The 22,194-nt window shown below is 40.9% G+C and overlaps 1 protein-coding gene across 1 annotated transcript; it reads right to left on the bottom strand.

Annotated features, from left to right (window-relative positions):
* Nucleotides 1-5,772: 5,772 nt before the first annotated feature.
* LOC110982496 (beta-1,4-galactosyltransferase 7-like) lies at nucleotides 5,773-21,458 on the bottom strand. The gene is made up of 6 exons (XM_022240936.2): nucleotides 21,353-21,458; nucleotides 15,549-15,956; nucleotides 12,500-12,731; nucleotides 9,717-9,800; nucleotides 8,608-8,712; nucleotides 5,773-7,468 (listed from the first exon to the last, which is right to left on the bottom strand). The coding sequence occupies exons 2-6, from the start codon at nucleotides 15,926-15,928 to the stop codon at nucleotides 7,313-7,315; spliced, it is 957 nt and encodes a 318-aa protein (XP_022096628.1). The 5' UTR covers nucleotides 15,929-15,956; nucleotides 21,353-21,458; the 3' UTR covers nucleotides 5,773-7,312.
* Nucleotides 21,459-22,194: the final 736 nt, after the last annotated feature.

Genomic DNA, 22,194 nt, shown 5'->3' with positions numbered 1-22,194 from the left:
AAATACTAAGAATAATTGAAATAATATGAGTGAAGAAAACTAAGATCATACAGTAAGAAGAGTATCAGTTATAAATTTACAATAAAACATTCAAGGGAGCTGATACGATCTTTGATCTCCGAACTCACCCAAGAGAACGCGTAGCACGTGCTTAATAACAGGGCGTGTGCGCGATACCTATAACGCACACTGCCAACGGTGCACCAGTGAGCCACAAAGTACATCAGTAAAAGAACTTAAGTCCCCCCCCCCCCTTTTCGGTTTTCATGGATCACCGTTGCATTTCTCGTCAAAATGACTGAATAACTATAAAACAGATATCCCAAGCGATTTCATGGTGTGTCCAGACGCACATGGACACTTCAAATTTAATCACTTAGACCTTACTAGCCGACAGGTGTAGCTCTTCTGCTGGACCTGTCCGCTCCGGTTGAACATGACATTGACCGTGGAGTGGGGAAGGGGGCTGGAGAACATAATCATGGCTGTTGCCAAGTGTCCCAACGCTAATTATTATTTTGACCAGTCTACGCATGCCTGCTTTTGTGAGTGTGAGGAGGGTCTGGTCATTTAGAGTGTGGGAAAAAATTCCTTCATTGGCCGATTGGAATTAACATTAACTTGAAATGAACATTAAATGCGCTGAATTTACTTTCAAAACATCACAAACATTGGCATGCCCAAAGATCGTATCGCGCGTAGCGGCGCAAGATTGAGAACTTCTTGTGAATACACGTAAAATGTTGTTATCGCATAGGTGCCATTTGGGTAGGAATACGCTATGTTAACTCAACAGGCGCAGGCGCCACGACAGGCACGCACACCTGGTATGCCTGTGCCTATGGCTGCACTACACCAAATACGCGCCCATAACCCACAGAAAACAGTGCAATCAGACCAAAATAGCGCTGCCTGTTGTGACTCTCAGGAAGAGGTTGGCCTCCGATTTTTCACTGGAAATCAAGATTCTGGCCAGAAGATCACTTTTCGTCTTAATTTTATGGTGAATAGCCACGTGAATTTTTCATTCGCCTTTCGAAGATACCCCCAAGACTGGGTGCAATTGGGTCCGAAAGAAGCAGTATTTGGTCGTTTGCCGAGGGACGGTTTTCAAAATGGCTACCGATACTTTTCTGGACAGGGACATTTCCTTCATTTTATAAACATAGACTAGGCATAGGAAAGCCATGCGTCTCCCAAGAAAAACACACGCGTTCGCACCCTGTAGACTTGTATCAAGTCTTTTCACCAGTCTATTCAGCCATCCCGTCACATACATGGTCGCTCACATAACTTCTTCTTGTGTGCAAACAGCTGGTAGATTCGTCAAGTCTGGATTTCTGAACTCGCAGTAATAAGTTAGCACAAGAGGGTGCCAAGTAAATAACGACGGGCGGCCTTCGTATCAAAAGCGTAAGCGCTGACGACGCCACGGAAGATCCCCATTTGAGTCAAGTTTAGGTACCATGCCGCATTCTCGTGAATATTTTCCAAATCTCGGCTTCAACTCTGCCGGTGGATTTTACTCCGACTCCGTCACAATGCTTCGCGTGCGTCGATCCGTACCCTTGATGTCTAGACAAATCCGCAGCCATGCACTCCTATCCTGCAGGACCATCACACTCAAACACAAGTTTAATTAATTAAAAACTCAGTGTGCACGTGCACGCAACAAGTCAAAACCCACGTTTCAACCTGGCTCGCCACAAAAAATGTGTGGGGGGTGATTCAATAGCTCCCCCCAACTCAAAAAGTGGGGATACCCTCTCTTCCCTCGGGATTTAAGCTTATGAACCTGACCTGAGTATGGTCATACCTTCTGTGACAAACAAGCGAGACAGTAGGGACGAACGTTTACCTTTGGGAGCTCCTGGAAGCCAATCAAACGCACTAATTAGGCTGGGAGAAATGTAATGCGCGCGTCGAGAGAAGAGGGAAGGGTTCCCGAGCGGGAAACATATATTTGATTAAGAGGGTGTGTTTTCTGCGAAGCACCGGTACTTCCTTCTCTCGTCAGCCAGTACCCAAACAAGGCGATGTATTTAAAGTCATTAGTTATCTTGATCAATTTTGGATGAATGATTAAAGAGTAGTGAGAATATTTTCAACAATGAGGCAGAAAAAGAAAAAAATCGAATCGATAACCGCCGCTTGTGCAACGCTTTTAGCGTCGATCTGGGCACTTCCGCGTTTGAAAACGAGGCTGTATAAGTTAGCTTCAATTCTTAATACGATCAGACGATTGAAGGTAAGGAGTTAAGACACGAAATACATATAGGTGTGTTAAATTCAGACTTTTCAGGCTGCAGATTTTTGTGGAAGAGTCTTTCAGGATGACTCCATACGTAAAATCAAAAGAAAAAACAATGGCAATTTACCGCCAACTAACGTACCTGCGATGGTCGTGTATCTTGTGCAGCGGGCGTGGTTTAAACTGAATTGGTATCACACTTACGAACCGGATACTGCATGCACTGTGTCGACTCCGCGGGCGCGCGCGACAAAGTTCAACACAGAGAGCCTCGGAGACATGTGAAACATCATTTTTCTGTGCAGCCTGAACATCTGTGAGAGTTGGGAGTATTTTTAAAATATTTGTGAAGTATGGGGATTTATCACCTCTGTCTATGGGAATTTATTTGTAGTGGTGCACCCTGAGTATAATAGAGATCAGTGGGGTAGCTCGTACCCGGTGATAGAGCCGTTGCGACTGCTTAAATTAATGTTGAACACAAAGAGTAGTCCACGGGCAGGTTACAAAGTTACAGCCAGCTGATCAACAACAATGGCGGCATGACGGGTGACGTGCTACTTCTGGCCTTTGCTCTTTGATTAAATATGCCACTCATTTCCGTGTCCGTTGCCAGTCTTAAAAAGCCAACCCCATCCCCCCCAAGAAAAAAACTAAAAACAAACAAACCAAAAACCCGCATCGCCGCATCAATTCTGGAACTTTGGTCTGACGATAGACCGAATATTGGGGGGGGGGGCTTAATACCACTCATACCCGACTAGGCCAATTGGTTACCCTATCTTCGGACCTCTTTTGGACGGGAACCAGTCAATTAACAGCCGCGAGAACACTGCCGCCAAACGTAATTTTAGCAGTGTAGGCCCCAATGGCAAGACGCCGCGTATAACACATCGGCCCGTAGGGGCCTACCCAATTCCCGTTCTGAATCTGCAATTTTCTGATTGGAACACAACTGAAATCTAGTTTTTCAAGTTTTTTCTTTACTCTTGAAATTTCTTTCAAATTCCCCTCAGAATTTGGATTTTCCTTAAAATTTCCTTTAATTTTTAATTTCCGTAGAAATTTCCTGAAAATAAGGAAATTTCCTTAAAATTAAAAGTGGAAACACTATCTTATCTATTGAAAACTGCGTACTCGTGCAAGGCGCTCTCGTGTAACTAAGCAAACGCTTATCGAGGTATGATAGCAACTGTGTCTTTAGGATGGAGAATTTTTATGTTCACGTGAATTTAAAGAACTCTGTATACCAGATTTTATTCCAATTTAACTCGTTCCTAGTTGGTACTCGCCAGGGGTGGGACCCACAAAAAAGGATCCTTTGTTGGAACAACATGAGAGTGATTAGTGATTAGGGAAATCTATTTCAGTTCCCTCCCTCCCCAAAGAGTGTAAAACAATGCGGGAGCAAAAACTTTCATCCTCAAGGTAAGGACATGTAGGGCCAAGGCTTTGACTCTCGAGGTGAAGGCCAAAGCCTTGACCTTAAGTTCAAAGGCCAAGTGAAACTTAACAATCAAGGCCAAAGCCTTCTGATATAAAGTTCCTAACAATTAAAATGGCACATCATAACGAATCGAGGAAGAAAAATTCATCTTTACTTGCAAAGTATTCAATGTATGACTGTTCACGTCTTCAAGATACCATTCAAATATAACGTAAAGAATAGTTTGCTTCCATATTGATGACCATTAATCTAGACCGAGCATAACAACAGGGGAATAAAAGAACAGCTGTTTTAAACTGGTGTTAACTGGTTGTTACTGAACACGGAATTGTATTATTATATATGACATGAATTTCATTATTCTGGGCGTGTAGAAATTCTAACATTAAGTGAAACACGCCCATGGGAGAAGTCATCTTGATTCTCGCCCTGGCTGCATAAGTGGAAGCAGCAAAATGTAGGCTACCACAGGCCTGTCGTCGTAACGAAATGAAATTAAAGTGAAAGTGTACGAATTGGGTGTTTTCTTACTCCGTATGTTATAACATGATTCAAACAGGTACTGCACACAGCCGATAGCTGGCCCCTACTTGTGTGGAATATTAAAAAAAATTTGTAAGCCTTGAGAGCAAGACCCTAAAAATACAGCGGTATTGATCTCTCAAGACTAAGGTTTTTGCCCTCAAGCCTTTAGGCTATAACGGCAAGGGCCCTACAATCAAGCCTTACGGCAACCGTACCCGAGACTGTGCATCAGGGCACTACATCGCCGGTCTAAAAAAGCTCAAATGTACTGCTGAACCCATCGGGAAGGCCATGATAGGCTACATGAAAACAATCCAAGTTTATTGCCCCCCTCCAAAAAAAAGAAGAAAACGGGAGTTTTTCCCCGAAAAATTCGGTCTAGAACCGTTAGGCGTCGGAGCCTCGTATTACTAATCTGTGCCGAGGATTTGGGAATGGGGCTTTCCCGGCTGCGGCACAATTTGACGGGAAGATTGCTGACCTGCATGCACGTCACGGTCGGGGGCGCTGTTCATGGTGCAGATGTCACGGTTGGACAAAAGTACATGTAGTTGTATACAGCTTACTCAGCCTCTGGTATTCCGATGTAATAAAGCTAATTTATTCTTATCAAACATTTTTAAGGGTATTTCAGCTCTGTTGTCTCAAAGGGCGATTATTTTCTTCCCTATTGTTGAGGCTTTCATTCCTACTTCTTCACCCGAGTCCGATGTGCATACGTGTACATCTAGACCAAGTTGCAGGGAACGTTTCAAACCCAACACGTATGACCAGCATGACAAGTAATCTGACACATACCTTATACCTCTTGATTTTGACGAGGGACATGTTGCAATGTTTAGAACTTGCATGAGGCATGTTCACCATTTGTGTACACGACAACCGTTTGGAGCAGGATGGTCCAGTTATATGTATGTTGCCCTGTACATGTACTTGTACTGCCTTTGTCAACACTGCGGTTGCGATCAATGTGCAACCCACTTTAGTACAACCTCACTTTTTATATACAGCAGTAAAAACACCATAAATTGCTATTTTAAATAGTGAAATGTATGGCTTCAAATTCTTTGAGTTTTTAGGGGGGGTTGCAGTTATAAAACAAGGTCCTTGGGACTTTGGAAATGACTTTGTTATACCTTGCATTACAAGTAATGGAAAACCAAGAAAAACAAAGACTCGGGACCTAAAATTACAAACATGACATTACATTAACAATGCTCTTGTTATCAGTGTTTGAGGGTACACAGTTTGGTTATAAAACAAGGCACATGGATTAATTTGGCAAGCAGGAGTAGGGCAGATAACACACTCACACAACCAAACCGAAAGTGACTTTGCATCCTGAAAAAAAAAATCACATGCACCTCAAATTAATTAGAATGTTTGCCATATACTGGAGAGATATATCATTCCATAAATGACTGATACCTACCAGATTACTGTTTAACCAATGTAAAAGAAAATAAATGAATAGAGTGAGGTGTTCAACTGTGGAAAGTGAAGTTTACAGTCCCGGAATAAATAAACAAGTGTTGGGGTGGAAATGATATGAACATGTACAATGAGTTTAATTCCTTGACTCATTAAAGTAATGGCCACACCTACATACAGTAGAACATTGTTTTTACAAGGTCCTTGGGATTTCACAAATTCCCTTATTTAATAGTTACCTTGTTTTATCAGGAATGGAAAATTAAGAAGAACAAAGACTTGGGACAAAAAATTGTCCTTGTTATAAACATGAAATTATATCATCAGTGCTGTTCTTATCTGTGTTCAACTGTACCTTTAACTATTAAAATAACACAAAAATATATACCCTGTTAAATGGTTAATGCCGATGAAAACTGACATGTTGTTGCTCAAAAGACAGTTTCAGTTTAATGTCTACAGTGTCCTAGAAAGGACTTGCAATAACTGAGAAGCACTAGATTCAAAGAGGTCTCTCCTCAACACCACAGCGGACTTTCTAAATACATGTAGACTGTTCAGAAGTTGGTCATTCAAAAGCGGTTGGAAGTCTCCCAAATAGAAATGCGTTGTTATTCTCAGAAGTCCACAGGTGACAAAAATTCCCCCTGTTGTTGTAATCCATTAGGTGCATCACAGGGGAGGCTCCAAGTCCAAGTAACTGACCTAATCCTCAGGTCCCATGATCTGACTTCAAGGATATCATCATAAGTGATACATGTACATGATTACATGTCTATCTGAAAAAAAGTTGCTTATTAAATCACACTGTGTCGTTATTTCATGTGACATACTACAAGCCAGGTGCATTTCATATCAAAACATTAACCACTCTTTGCCGGAGAGTGTATAAATGTGTTGTTTGAGAATGGTTCTTGCAAATGCTGTAAGCAGTACGCCACATTATGTCTTAGGTCATTAAAAGTATGCACACACAGAGGCTAGTCCTTGGAAGTTGAGCAGGTATGAAACCCCCCTCGTGCAGCTGAGGGTGACAGGTGGCCATTGTAGCAAATATTGCGCCACAACATTGTCTTGGAGCTTTAAAAAAAGTAACGATGCAGTAAGAAACATCGCGCACATCTTGAACAAATGAACACCAAGGGTTCGCACTTGAAAAGAGCAAAGTTCAACTTTGTACAGGACTATGGTTGTGTTTTCTTGTTTTGAAAAAGTAGGCATATTCTACTGAAATTAATACCGTGCCTAGGACAAGTTCATTTTGTGGAATAATACCATCGGCAAGTGGTTCAGGTGTATACACGTGGGTTTCTTGAAAGATACCCAATCAAATAGTGACATAACTAATCAATTTTTTGTGAGCAGCTTATGTATTCCTTTACCTTTCCTACCCGCTATGTATGAGTGGCAAGATACAACATGTATTTCTTCAACTTTAACTTTCCTAGATACTTCAGAACCCACCATAAGCTCTGAAGTAAGTAAACGTAGCTACAGTCACTGTCAATGAGGCTTGATGCTCCTTGAAAGTTGCAGAACAAGGAATGAGCCACTTGTTCAGTGCATGGTGGAGGTTTTGGAAGATTGAGGAAGGTTGCTGCCCCAAAGCGCCGGGGGGGCCAAGTTAGTGAATATTATTTTAGCACCTAGCATGCCCTCTAGGCAATGTCACACCAAGGTGTAACCTCTGCATCACAGTCAATCTTCACATGTAACAAAGTTGCTTTGGCACCATTAATACTGAGTTCCTGCTGGCTGCGCACACTGTACTGGACATTGTGCAAACCTGTCTGCCTGTCTCGTTTAAAAGACTCCTGAATCAAAACGAGAAAAGAAAAGGAAAAGAAAAAGCACTTCAAAAAAATAACCCAATAAAAAAATAAGGTTAAATGGTGCATGGTTAGGTGAAACATAAAACAAAGCTGTTCTTGGTGTATTTTTTTAAATGCATTCTATTTTCTTAAATATTAAATATTAGAACTGAATTAGAGGAAGCCCAAATTGGTGCTCAAGCCAAAGGGAAGAAAAACGTCCAAAAGAACAAACCTTTTTAGGGTTAAAGAAATCGTGCTCAGCATCCAACAAGACTCTTTCTTTTTTGTTATACTTACCAGGAGTCAAGTAAGGTTGTGATTCTAAATTAAATTGTCTAACGTTTAGTCCACAGTTAACTGGATTCAAGGCAAACAAAATTAGAAATATGAAGCAAACACTTAAATTGTACATGATTACTACCTCACTGTGCTGAATCATTTATGTCCCATCCACACCATGGGATTTTATTCTTCTCCTTTCTTTACACAAATACATGAAGATCTGCACTGAGAGTTTGTTTTTGTCTTTTAAACTATCACAACAAATTAACACTCTGCATGCAACACCACAGATGCCATGCATGTGGCATTCACACTGTTTCATGTTTCATTAAACAAATTCTAAATTAGTTGCCCTGAATGCCAATTAAAGTAATTAAAGTTTTTTGCAGCCTAGAACAACTCAAAGGTTGTTAATCTTTTCTGCTATGCTGCTCAGCCAAGATTTAAGCCAACTGCATACTACCTGAAATCCAAGTGTTACCTGGACATTTTTGACAGAAACTGCATCATGTGAATCCACATTTCTCAGGTTGCTTATAATGAAGAGGATCTCAGTTCAATGTGCTGGTGAGTATTTCAAATCAGTTTTTTCAGAGTCAATAAACACTACAATAAAATTGTTGTTTTTAGATGGCTAGGTTTTGCTTGAGCCGCATGATGACTACTCAATGATCTCCTTTTCCAAGAACTGTTTATTGGACAAGGGAAACACTGTATTTCCCTTTCCTTACTGTAACAAACCAGACAAACTAAAACACAAATTGTATAAGGTTTATCCCCATGGCCAACTGTACTTTTAAAGAGTCTGCTGTTTGACCAAAGTCACAGAATGATTTCTATTGTTCCATGCTACTCACCCTGTGTTGATCACCTATCCTTTTCATGTCTCTTTTTCTCCTTTTCTTGTCGTGTATGTGAAAAAAGGTTTTCCTGCCAGTGGTTATGCCCTGGGGCCTGAAAATCTGAAGAGAAATTAGGCAGTCAATAAAAGCAGAACATAACTGGATAAAGCCCACACACTGCAAATTGGAGTCCAGACAAAAAGACTGCTTTCTTATAACTGATGCATAGAATTTGCTCAAACCACCCAAGATAAACCACTGATGAAAAATCCCACAGTCAATTAAATCTCCCTTTATTTCTCGCTGCCTTCGTTAACGCGATCTTACACCATTTTTGCCCCCCAACATTTCCTACGTACTCTATTACAACAAGCCTACAGAAAACCAGCCATGTGACAGTGCCCCTCAATCCAATTAAAACAGTTGGACTGAAAGAATAGAATAATCTTCAATCCCAGTGGAGTTAGCTGAGACCTGATTAATGAAAGTACAAGCTCAAATTTGCTCTTAGCTCCGTCAGTGTGAATGTACATGTGCATGGACACAAAATGAAATGAGGTAATTCCAGACGAAAACCCAAATAAGTCAAGCTGTTACCAGCCTCATTATTATTTGTCAGATAAAAAAGAAGTTTCTGAAAAAACACGAACAAGTAAGCTCCAAATTGTTGCCACCCTCGTTCTTGGGTAAACTACTTTTGATTGATGAATCACTAAAAATAATGAGGTCAAAAACTATGTGACCTTACTCAACAGGTTTATAAATTCTGTCAGATTTATACCAATGATAGCAAGATTTAATGAGTTTACTAAAATGCCATTCAACAGGTTCCATTACAACATCATGCAATGCATCATTTGGTGTTGCATTCGAGTCCATCACAAGTCCTTTCACAAGTCCAGTCACAAGGCCAGTCTCAAGTCCTTTCACAAGACCAGTCTTAAGCATAAGGGTGAACAATGACAAAAGAATGCTTTTGTCACAGCTCATTTGAATAGCTTGTGAATTGACTTAAGACTGAATAACTTGTGATGGACTTGCCGGGATTTGCAAGGACTTGTGATGGTTTGGAATACAACACTGACATCATTTAGATATATGTAAAACTTGACATTACTACTAACCTTCATTTGTGCTTCTTGTATCCTCATATAGAACTCGTCATCCTCCCTACCCCATCCCCAGAATCGATTGGATAATCCATTCAACTGGTACATGTAAGAGGTTGGAAAAGGGACAAGGCAAACATGTTATTTCATTTTTGAAGGACACAATTTTCTATTAATGGAAAAATCACCAAGGAAGATATAATTTAACCCACATTTTGCCTCTGACCAATAGTGTAATGTCAGCATCTCCACTATAGGACTGATGCCTATCTTTTTATGTGACGACACATTAGAAAAATGATGTTACCCAATCCTAATGACAGGGATTGCTACTGGTTTGAATGTAGAGGCAAATCTTCAAAATGGCATTTAAATGGCTAGCAGCAGTGGTACAAAGGCCAGGTTCAACCTTGTCCCCATTACGCTCCCCCTCTACTTGAATTCACCCTGGGTTGCAACCTTCTTCCTGAACATGCTGAATCCTGATTCAATACAGCAACAGCAAGAAAATGTCATATCTCTTGCATCTGGTGTTTAATTCCAATGTGCATTACGCCTTTTCACATTTCCTGTGAATTAGTATAAGTACGTCCACTTTCCTTTAAACAATCCCCTCTCCTCCATTTTGATTATAAAAAATGTAGTACATGTACCTCATATTGGTTAGATGAGATTTGGGCATTTCTGTAAAGCAACAATTAACAGGCATAGGTTTGATTTCACAAGACACAAAGACGTGTCTTAGGAAGGGTCATGTCTCTGATCTTGCAACTCGTCCTAGGATCAATCACAATAAACTTAAGATGCATTCAATACATCCTAACTTCCTTAGCAACCTATCTTGAAGTAAGATGGATCTGACTACCAGAGGGTCATCTTTTCTCATTAATGTGTGCAATAATCGTAATGAAATGATAGACAAGTGTCACGAATTAACAATTGCCAACAGCTACAGAGACAGACTTGGATAGCTTTCTTATGTTTGGTTTGTTCTTATAAAACACCTACTTCTCTTTTTAAAACAGAATGATGAAATTAATTGGGGGCATGAAACCTCCTTTGCTGTTAAACAGTCACATCCAGTCAGACATTTCTTCCATTTCTCCCTCTACAGTACATAGACATAATGTCATTGACTGATCTTGACTGCTACCGGAAGGACAAATTGGTGCAGATTGCATCTTTGCATAGTTAGTTAATGACTTAATTTTTATGCCCAAAAGTTAGTGTTCCCTATTCTTCCAACAACTGTTTCATCAAGCGGTATAAGGAAACATGAAACAGCCATCACAGTATGTCTTAACCTTACGTGTCACCGGAGGGGAGGACGAATCAGCTCCCTCAACATTCTTTCCGGTATTACCATAGTGCGTGTCTTTCAGGAGCTGAGCCTTCAGGAGTTTTTAGAGTAACTCTTTGCGGTTATTTTGACACCAGTTACAGTATGAGAAAAATCAACAACACTGTTATTGTGCAGTGCCCATTTTTCCGAGACAGTTCAGTCAAGGTAAGTACTTTTTCCACTGTTGTGTTCAATGCATGCAGGCTAGAGCACATGTAGCCTTGAACTTCAAATGATAGTGACAACAAAACTACATGTCTGATTGAGTTCAAACTTTACATTTGCGATGATAGAGTGTCGTTACATGCATGCCAATTTTCGCTCAGTATCGAGCGTGGCACAGCTAAGTTCTTTGGGGGAATGCTGAATCCCAGCTGAGAGATCAGCCGAATTAACCTGGTTCTTTGAGGTATGATGCATCTTTCTTAAGGTGGGTTTAGTGAAATTGATCTTAGAACATGTCTTAGCTACAATCAATCTTAGAGTAGGGACACATCTTACCAGTCCTCAGATGAGTTGCAAGATAAGATGAGTTTTGTGAAATCTGCCCCAGTAGTTATAAACAAGATTTACCAGTATACGACAGGACCGATGATTTCAAGTACATTAGTCTACATTTTGTCTGAGCATTTCTGTGATTGGTTGGACAAACGTAGTAAGTGGTCAGAAAATATCCAATGTCCTACTGTCATTTTACACTTGGCATGCATATCCCAGATTTTTGGATATGCAAATGATCCAAACACAGGATGAAGGCAGGTACATGTAGCAGGGGAGTGCACTGCACACACCATGGGGACGAGGTTGAGGCCAGTTTAGTTATCAACTGCACAAGATTTCCACAATTTTTTTTCACTTTGGACAGAGAAACCGCTAACATCACAGAGGATACCAAGAATGGTCAACACAAAATTGAAGAAACCTTCTTGGAAAGAGTACATTTAAATTCCAGAAATTTGTGACACCACCTCGTTTGCAGTGTTTCAATATTTTAAGTGATGTGGAGCCATCTTTAAATACGGGCATTTCACAATTGTACCCCTCCAAGAGTTTGCAACGCATTGGCCAATCACAATGCACGAATTCTGTTGACCAAATGCGCGATCGAAAAGGGTTGACAGATATTGCACATTGTGATTGGCTAATGCGTTGCAAACTTTTGGAGGCGCATTATTGTGAAAACATCCGTATTACAAATTGGAAATTCTCTTACAGTTGAATGTACTTTTGCTCCTGTAGATTTACATGTTTGTTCTACTATACCCCTCCATTTCATTATTCTGATAAAATCAACCAATCTTGCCATGTAAACCTACACTTTGAAAACTGACCTGACTTTCTGAACACAAAGATGAATACCAGACTGTAAACTTAAGGTAAAGATTGCAATTAGACATGTCAGTCACATGGAACCGGACCCTCTGAACAGTGGATATCGGTACACAGGCGTACATACTTGCTCAAACTGTTTGGTGGTCATCAGCATTATCCCACCAATAAACTCTTTGTAGTCATATTTTGGGTGCAGGTCTGGAGCAGACACGTGGTAGGGTCCATCTTGCACATTGGCATAGTGGTACGTAATTGCAGGGTTCCTTGGTAGAAGGTCCACATCATGCAAGGCAATGTAACTGCACCTATCACGAGTCTCCTTGAAGCCAATGTTGAGGAGAGATGCCCGATTAAACCTTGGATGGGGAAAGAAGAGGCAAAAGAGAACAAAACCTGAATGACATCAATGACACGTTGTATGCTCATATGTGTTGTCATGAATCCTTACTAATCGAAACAATTTCCAGTTCCTTTTACCTACAAAATAAATTCCATCATTTGACTTAGACCAACACATTATTCTTGAAAAGATGGTCGCTGACACATCACGTGGAGATAATGTGTGGTACTTCCTGAAAAAAAAGTTACCATGTAATCTGATGACCCAATGATGACCCAATGTATTTACACAAGAGTCACTACAGGTGTATAGATCTTCATTCTTCACTTCAGATATATCACGTACCGGTACGTGTACATGCACAGAATAAACTGCACAAGCTAGACCGTTCACTGAAGGAAAAAAGGTCACTGCATATCAGTAATATGATTGAAATCAAAAGTAAATTGGTCTTCATTTGTTAAATATTTCCAAAGATGGATTGCAGCGGGGAGACGATCATTAATATTAGATTTTTGCCCTGGCCGACGTGTATTTTAACACTGTATACTCAGTGTTTTCCCCTGAAGGCTTGTGAAAAACCACAAGTGTACTCAGGTGGGACTCGAACCCACAACTTTCTGCTTAGTAGTGTAGATGTCTTAACCCTCGACCACCGAGCTTGCCGGTGTTGGCTGCCTGGTTCGAACCAGATGTAGCAGCAGGTACGCTTATGGTTTTTTCACAAGCCTCCTGAGGCAAACACTGAGTATACAGTGTAATAACACACGTCGGGCAAGGCAAAAATCTAAAATTAATTAACATCTCCCAGGCACAATCCATCCTTGGAAATAGGTGTTCACGGTACCCGCTGCAACGGTACCAAAAAAATGCTGGAATACACATTTGATATTTTGCTTTTCTAAATTTCATTATCTTTGGTTCATCACAGTATACATGTACATGTACATGTAAGTACACGACAAAGTGCAACTGATTAACCAGTTCTCAGAAATGTTTCCACAGAATGGAACAAAGTTTAGGTTCACTATTTGAATATGAAAATATGTAATTAAACAGTGGCCTCTATGAAGGGCAGCAAGGCAACAGCACCCTCGGTTTCAGGAAATTGTGTACAATTTAATTGTTTGAAAAAGTGCACTTTCAGTACCTTTAACCAAACAAGGATGCGAAATAGTTTACATACGTTTAACATGAGTGTAAAATTGTACACAAAGTGTGTCAAAGACAAATTCATCACCTTGACACCTTAAAAGCATAATGTGTGTTTTTTTTGTGCATGCTGTCATGGGGATTACTGACCACATACAGCTCCACTGGTTCACACACCTCACGGTCAAGGCTGCGGTGATTGTGACCAATCTTTTACTAGATGGGCACACATTCAAGTGCCCTTATCTAGAAACATATTGAAATCTTGCACATCTAGGACTAAGTCTGATAAGGAACCACTGGCTAGTTTTGGTAGCACATGTACATGTAGGTGGTGCATTCCAGAACATGCACATGTAGTTTACTTGGCAAAATCAATTCTAGTAGATAAATGATCACTGATTAAACTTGGCCAGTGAGTTGTGCAGAATTGAATTCAGCTTCTTCCACTAGGTTAACCACTTCCCGCCGGGTGACCGTTTTCAAGTACATAGGCTTTATGCATATGCAGAGCTGGGGAGCCCAGAACTGGGACAAAAGAGTTGGGCCTTATAACAAAAGACCGTGCTCAGTACAAAAGACTGAGCCGCTGGGCATTACCAACATATTTTCGCCCTCAATAGTGGAGAAAATCCAGCCTTGTTTTGAAGCAGTATACCACCGTTTGAGGCATTTAGAGCGAGTGGATTACCACTGGGGACAAAAGCTCTCTACCACCGCAGCGATGAGCCACACAGCACCGCTGCAAGCTAATCTGGACCCTATTGAAAAGGAGTCGGCAGTGCGCTGTGCCGGTTTCGGGAACAAAAGAATCTTACGTAACACCGCACAATCTGGGCTCTTTTTCCAAGGCTGCAGGCCTCGCTGAAATATTCAGGAGTCAATGAATTTTACCTGTCAGCTTTTGGGTAGTGCCCAAAGAGTCCTTCATTTTGGTATAAACGGCCATTAAATAAAATGATGAATTTTTGAAGAACATTGAAAACGGAAAATCTCAAAAATGAGACAGCATCTTGTCTTGCTCGAGAAAAATCCACCTGGCAGCAAAGCGTCAAAGCGTCTATGCAATGCAGTTTGTTTTTTATATTACAGCCATTGAAAATATACCTTTGAGTTTCAATTCAACCTTATTTTTTATTTGACGTTTAGGTATGCTATTATATTAGGTATTTTTTTTACTAGTGCCTTTTGTTGTTAAGCTAATACAAATTTTAATATTTAAGAGCAAGACTGTTGAGCACATAAGTTTGGTGCTTCTTAAACTGCTGGAACATTTGCCATGTGGCTGTTCTGAATTTCCTTTTCTTTCTTGATTCACGCTTGTTTGAGTGCATGACAGTAATTCACTGAGCAATCCTTTCTCAGAAATGTTTGTAATGTGCAAATGCTGGGTTCACAGTTTGAACAGCAAAACGTATAAACTAAACAGTGTCTTTCTTGAATGATATCGCAGCAACAGCACCCTCTGTTGTCCAGAGAGTGGACCCTTCCATACAGTTTTCCATACACTGATGAAGGTTACAAATCTGCAAATTACAAAAAGTGTGTTTTAAGAAAAACGTAGGGGCCACTTTGGCCAGGACCTTTTCAAATTATGCCTTACACAAACATAAGAACACCACTGCGCAAGGGTAGAATTCACATAGGTGCTAGAACATGTACACACGGGCACTCAACTCACCGATGTGTGTCAATCTGATTAATAACCACAATTCTATGTCGCACCATCTGCTGTGACAAAAACTTGTCCATGTACGGCACAAACTCCATTAGCTCCTCAAATCGATCCCGATGGGGTACATAGATGCACAGGACATGAGGGTCCCAGCCAGCCTCCCCTTCAGAAGTCTCCTCCTCATTCCCCTTGGAACCTCTACAGTTTGAGAGAGCTTCATCTTTAGTCCTCAGTTCTTCCTGAAGATTACGTATCCTCTGCAATAGGATGTCGATGCTGGTGCAGGTGCAATCGTCATTGAGAGAGAAGAAGATAAAGCTGGTGAGGCAGACAGTCAAGATGGCTAAGACCAGCCTTACAGGAGTGAGTAAACGGTAACAGGCCATCTGGAACTGCAGTCACCAACATTGTTATCTGATCAAGAATAAAAAACATGTTTAACATTAGTCTCGCTTCATTACACTTTTTATTGCATCATTTATGTCAAGTGTTTGCCCAGGTTTGATTTGACTACCACAAAATCCACATCTTTCCGAACTCTGATATGTGACACGTAACTTAACAAATTAGTCTTTAAGTGGAATGGTGCAGCCATGGTGAATTACAGGGTACTTTATCCAGATGAAAAAATAACAGACGGCTATGTTTATCTCTTTTTTGTAAAAATGTGCCAGGATAATTGGTAACTTTATGTTTAAATTGAAGGAGAGGTGAAGCGTTAGTTTGGTCTAAACTGATCACACTGGCAACATGGTCGCTCCTTTCCGAGGTCCATGGCAAGGCCAACCTTGTCCCCAGTGGTTACTTTATTTCTAAGCATGGCTTCCAATATTACAGTCACTCCTGGACAGGAAATCTTCTTCCTGTATCCTGATTCAAAACAGCAAGATCAAGGAAATAATTTCTCTCATGTGTACAGGTGTCTTATAATTTCAGTTTAAATTTTCTATTGCTGTATGCTACTACACGTATCCACGTTCCCTTAGAAGAAACTTCTCCACTTTAATTAGAATTTTAGAAATGTGATAATATTGGTTGGATGAAATTTGTTCACTTCACACCTGGTGAACAAAAATTGTGCTCCCCAATATCCCGAAGAATGCACTGCGCGACACCATTGGGGATGAGGTAGAAACAAGGTCTGCTTTATGCTGCCTGTCACAATTAGCATATCCCAAAGAATGCACTGCGCGACACCATTGGGGATGAGGTAGAAACAAGGTCTGCTTTATGCTACCTGTCACAATTAGCATATCCCAAAGAATGCACTGCGCGACACCATTGGGGATGAGGTAGAAACAAGGTTCGCTTTATGCTACCTGTCACAATTAGCATATCCCAAAGAATGCACTGCGCGACACCATTGGGGATGAGGTAGAAACAAGGTCTGCTTTATGCTGCCTGTCACAATTAGCATATCCCGAAGAATGCACTGCGCGACACCATTGGGGATGAGGTAGAAACAAGGTCTGCTTTATGCTGCCTGTCACAATTAGCATATCCCAAAGAATGCACTGCGCGACACCATTGGGGATGAGGTAGAAACAAGGTCCGCTTTATGCTGCCTGTCACAATTAGCATATCCCAAAGAATGCACTGCGCGACACCATTGGGGATGAGGTAGAAACAAGGTCTGCTTTATGCTACCTGTCACAATTAGCATATCCCGAAGAATGCACTGTGCGACACCATTGGGGATGAGGTAGAAACAAGGTCTGCTTTATGCTGCCTGTCACAATTAGCATATCCCAAAGAATGCACTGCGCGACACCATTGGGGATGAGGTAGAAACAAGGTCCGCTTTATGCTGCCTGTCACAATTAGCATATCCCAAAGAATGCACTGCGCGACACCATTGGGGATGAGGTAGAAACAAGGTCTGCTTTATGCTACCAGTCACAATTAGCATATCCCAAAGAATGCACTGCGCGACACCATTGGGGATGAGGTAGAAACAAGGTCTGCTTTATGCTGCCTGTCACAATTAGCATATCCCAAAGAATGCACTGCGCGACACCATTGGGGATGAGGTAGAAACAAGGTCTGCTTTATGCTACCTGTCACAATTAGCATATCCCAAAGAATGCACTCCTCGACACCATTGGGGATGAGGTAGAAACAAGGTCTGCTTTATGCTGCCTGTCACAATTAGCATATCCCAAAGAATGCACTGTGCGACACCATTGGGGATGAGGTAGAAACAAGGTCTGCTTTATGCTGCCTGTCACAATTAGCATATCCCAAAGAATGCACTGCGCGACACCATTGGGGATGAGGTAGAAACAAGGTTCGCTTTATGCTACCTGTCACAATTAGCATATCCCAAAGAATGCACTGCGCGACACCATTGGGGATGAGGTAGAAACAAGGTCTGCTTTATGCTGCCTGTCACAATTAGCATATCCCAAAGAATGCACTGCGCGACACCATTGGGGATGAGGTAGAAACAAGGTCTGCTTTATGCTGCCTGTCACAATTAGCATATCCCAAAGAATGCACTGCGCGACACCATTGGGGATGAGGTAGAAACAAGGTCTGCTTTATGCTGCCTGTCACAATTAGCATATCCCAAAGAATGCACTGCGCGACACCATTGGGGATGAGGTAGAAACAAGGTCTGCTTTATGCTGCCTGTCACAATTAGCATATCCCAAAGAATGCACTGCGCGACACCATTGGGGATGAGGTAGAAACAAGGTCTGCTTTATGCTACCTGTCACAATTAGCATATCCCAAAGAATGCACTGCGTGACACCATTGGGGATGAGGTAGAAACAAGGTCTGCTTTATGCTGCCTGTCACAATTAGCACAGCGCATGTTGCGCGGCCTGCTGATCAGTCTAGTCACACAGCTAGGATGGTTGTGCAATTAAAACAAGATTCCACCCCCCTCCCCCCCGCCTCCAATAAGGTCAAACCAACAAGCAGAGCTAGAATGAGTGGTGCAATGTTCGGTAGCTGAGACCAAATCAAGTCGTACACTGGACGTTGTGCTTTTCAGGAAACAGTCGTTGGCATGTGTGTGTGAAGACACTGCATTCTACTAAGTACATATAACATGGCTAGCTTGGCCAGTGCATCACGACGTCATCTTTATGTTTATCGGCAAACACTACATGAATCACTACATGAAGCAGATGGCATTCAAAAAGGCAATTCGTACACTGTGCAGTCCAAGGTACTCCGAATAATAGAGTCATTTTCTTAGTTCGGGATCAAGAAAATTATTCAGTCAGATTGCAGCGGCAAAAATCCTCAAATTCCAGTGAAAGGTGGTCAGTGTGTTGGAGATACTATTTTCAAAATTTAAGCTTCTAATTTCAACCTACAGGATCGATGAAAGTGATGATGACACTTTCCCAAGTTCTGGATCAGTTAAACCAGATATGGATCATGGCAAAAACTTCAAGTATAAAAAACCAATGGGAAATCCATTTTTCTGCCAGAACCAACTTGATTTCTTTGAAGAATTTTTTTAATTCAGAGAAAATTAGTTCATATATCTGAATTCCAATTAATTAAACAATAGAACTTGCATAAATCCTAACTTGACTTTTTCAGCTGTACAGCGAGCTGTCAACGAAACTATCCCCTGCACTGCGCATAATTGAGTTTACAATATACATGTATTTGCATGCACTTCAAGCGTAATCCGAAACTAGGTGAAAATATGCATTCACTTTTTGGCCCATTTAAAAAAAAACCTCGAAAAATCATTTGGATTAAAAAGACATTAGTGACTGAATGGTGGGTGTGAAAGAGTATTTGGAACCACTTGGTCAATATTTGTCCATTTTTGGGGCTCCCATGATTTTCAACAAACCGTTGCAAAATGTCAAAGCGTGAATAAAAAATCTGGCCCAAAATGTCTTTTGCAGAAATTTTCTTAGAGCAAACTTTGTACAAGTAGCATACATTTCATCACCTTTCAAACAAAACTTATCTTGGAAGGATACATTAATACCCCAACATCACAGACAAGGTCAGGAAACCCCAAAATAGCTTGTGGATGGTCCAAAAACCGTTGTGACTGCGTGTTAATGAGATATTATTGAGAGTGGATGGCTTTTAAGGGAAGATTTGGTTGAGAGAGCCCAGTTTTAGACACAATAACCGGGCACATTCAGAATCTCATGGTATTTTAAAGCAATGAAAATTTGGAGCTGTGAGGCAAACAGAGTGTGTCTCACAGTTCTAGTGGCTGTGACCACATCAAAACTGAACACTGAACATTACGCTGCTCAGGAAAGAGTTGTCAGTGTGCATGTGCCAACACAGCATGCTTTCTGTGAATGACTGTGACCTCATCAACAGGATTTAGTTTAAATCGCTATTTGAGGAAAGATTGCGTCTTCGAGCTTCTCTTTTCATCTCATATGTGAGTAAATCATATATTATCATTATTAGGATCTCCGATTTGCACTTAATCCATAGATGGGCGCATACTTCCTGCACAGTAAGGCACTACTCCTAAGGCGTTACTGCACTCCACTCTTTGATGGTTCTCCTCACTATGGCATTTTGAAAGCTGCCCAGCAATTGTACCAGATAAAACATCCGTTTGCACTTGCTTTTATAAGCAAATCTTCCCCTAAAGACCCAATAATAATAGCTAACCTATATGAAACTACCAGGTTTGAGTGTTTTTTGTAGCGCTTAACCTATATTATTGGCAAAACATGAGGTTTTTTCCACCTTTCATCCCTCGATGACCTGCACATATCTGCATTCTCTGTGGTCGTACGTCACGTGACAAAAATAGGCACAGCGTATTCGTGTAATGAACAGAATGTTGCTTTGGATGACAGTCCCCATAATTTCGACTACTCCCACTTAGATTATGTATAGAGACGTCTGGGAAATCTGTCCTCAGAGAACCACACTAATCACATATTGGCTTGAACATTTTGCAATAGATAAATCCCTGAATTGCATGGAAAACGGACACTCTATTAGTCTCACAACTTCACAATGGTATCTTTGCAAAATATTTTCTTTGCAATATATTGTGCGCCTGTTTTTGTCACGTGGTATAACGGCCACAGAGAATGCAGATGTGTGCAGATCATTGAGAGATTGATTGATGACAGGTGAGGATGTCAGAAAAAAAACCTCATTTTTTGCCAATAATGTAGGTTAAATACCACAAAATATACTCCAACTCAGTCAGTGTTGGTAGTTCCATACATGTAGCCTTGTAGGTTACATGTGGTTATCATTATAGAATCTTCACGGGAAGATTTGCTTGAGCAAGCGCAAACGGATGTTATATCTGATATAATTTGCTGGGAAGCTTTCACAATGCCATAGCGTGTGGAACCATCAAAAAGGTGGAGTGCAGTAAGGCCTACGCTACAAAGTAGTGCCTTACTTCTGTTCAGGAAGTAACTACATTAGACATTTTAAATTTAAGAACATTTTAGAGGTGAATTCGGAGGATTTGTCTCGTGGTACAAACTACACGTATTTTGAGTAAAATGAATTGGAAGCAAAAGCCTATGGAAGGTACTTGGTCCCTGCTATCGCCCATATGTCCATATGTTTTTAAAAAGGCGATTTGTGAGGTCAAAGTCATTTGGACTAGTGACACTGTCACTCAGTGACAGGCAGGAGTCATGGTCATTGGAGTAGTCACTAGTACCAGTCGAAGATGGTACAACTTACAAATGACACGATGCAACTATTTCCAAATCATGTTCTTGGCCAACCTTTCCCTTTCAAGAATTTTCCTGGCTGACTATATACAAAACATATCACAAAATTACAGGCTGGGCTTTTTCAAAAGTTGATTTTAACAGGCGCATGCTTACCACTTCGAGTCACAGGATGCAAAGATACCCTGTTAATTGTTGGGCAACCGCGAGTCTTACACCTTGTGTTATCCTGAATCCGAATTAAACTTGTACGTGCTAAAATGAGCAGCACCAGACTGTTTATATTACATCTAAAGCTCACAGGAGGGCGCACTCTGCTAGGTGCAGAGCAATCTGACCCATTTGTACACTAAGATCTCGCCGAAAGTCTTGGCCAGGGAACCTTTTTATCTCTTTTGTGCCTTCGTCGTTTTTAATTAGCTATAAAAATCTCAGTTTGGCTTCCTCCGTTTGTGAGCTTGTAATGCAATACTGCTATAAAAATGTTTCCCTTTCCAAGGGTATTTTGCTTCATAAACTTAAAACAGCGGACCCAAAACTGGGGATCAGGGTGAAACTGGTAACAGACCAGTACATGTCTCATAATGCCTCTCCAAGTTACTTGACAACATTTTTTCCAAATCTAAATTGATATCTTTTACAGTGTCCAACACGAGCTTAGGAGTAATCACTCACTGACATGGCTGTACAAATAGCAGTGAATATGGTCTTCCTTTAGAATAAGCACATGTTGGTGTCTTGTTTAGATTTATCAAAGGCATCTGACAGTATAAATCATAACATTTTGTTGTGCTCCGATCTTAAAATTTTCAAACCGTTATAGTCGTTGTAAATTATTCTAAAAGCCTGGTTTTCTCGGAGGCAACAAAAAAATCAAACAAGATCACACTGGTTTAAAGAACAAAGAAACAATGGCGATTCATTAACGACATTAACTTAAGTAAGTGTAAGGTAAGTATAAGATCTTATATAGCATAAATAAGAACATCTTACGGTTG

Source organism: Acanthaster planci, linkage group LG13 (assembly GCF_054643075.1).
Source record: "Acanthaster planci isolate LZ-2023a linkage group LG13, COTS_SCS, whole genome shotgun sequence".
Classification (NCBI taxonomy): Eukaryota; Metazoa; Echinodermata; class Asteroidea; order Valvatida; family Acanthasteridae; genus Acanthaster; species Acanthaster planci.
Note: the sequence above shows the minus strand (reverse complement) of the source record. Positions and strands in the feature narration are given on the sequence as shown.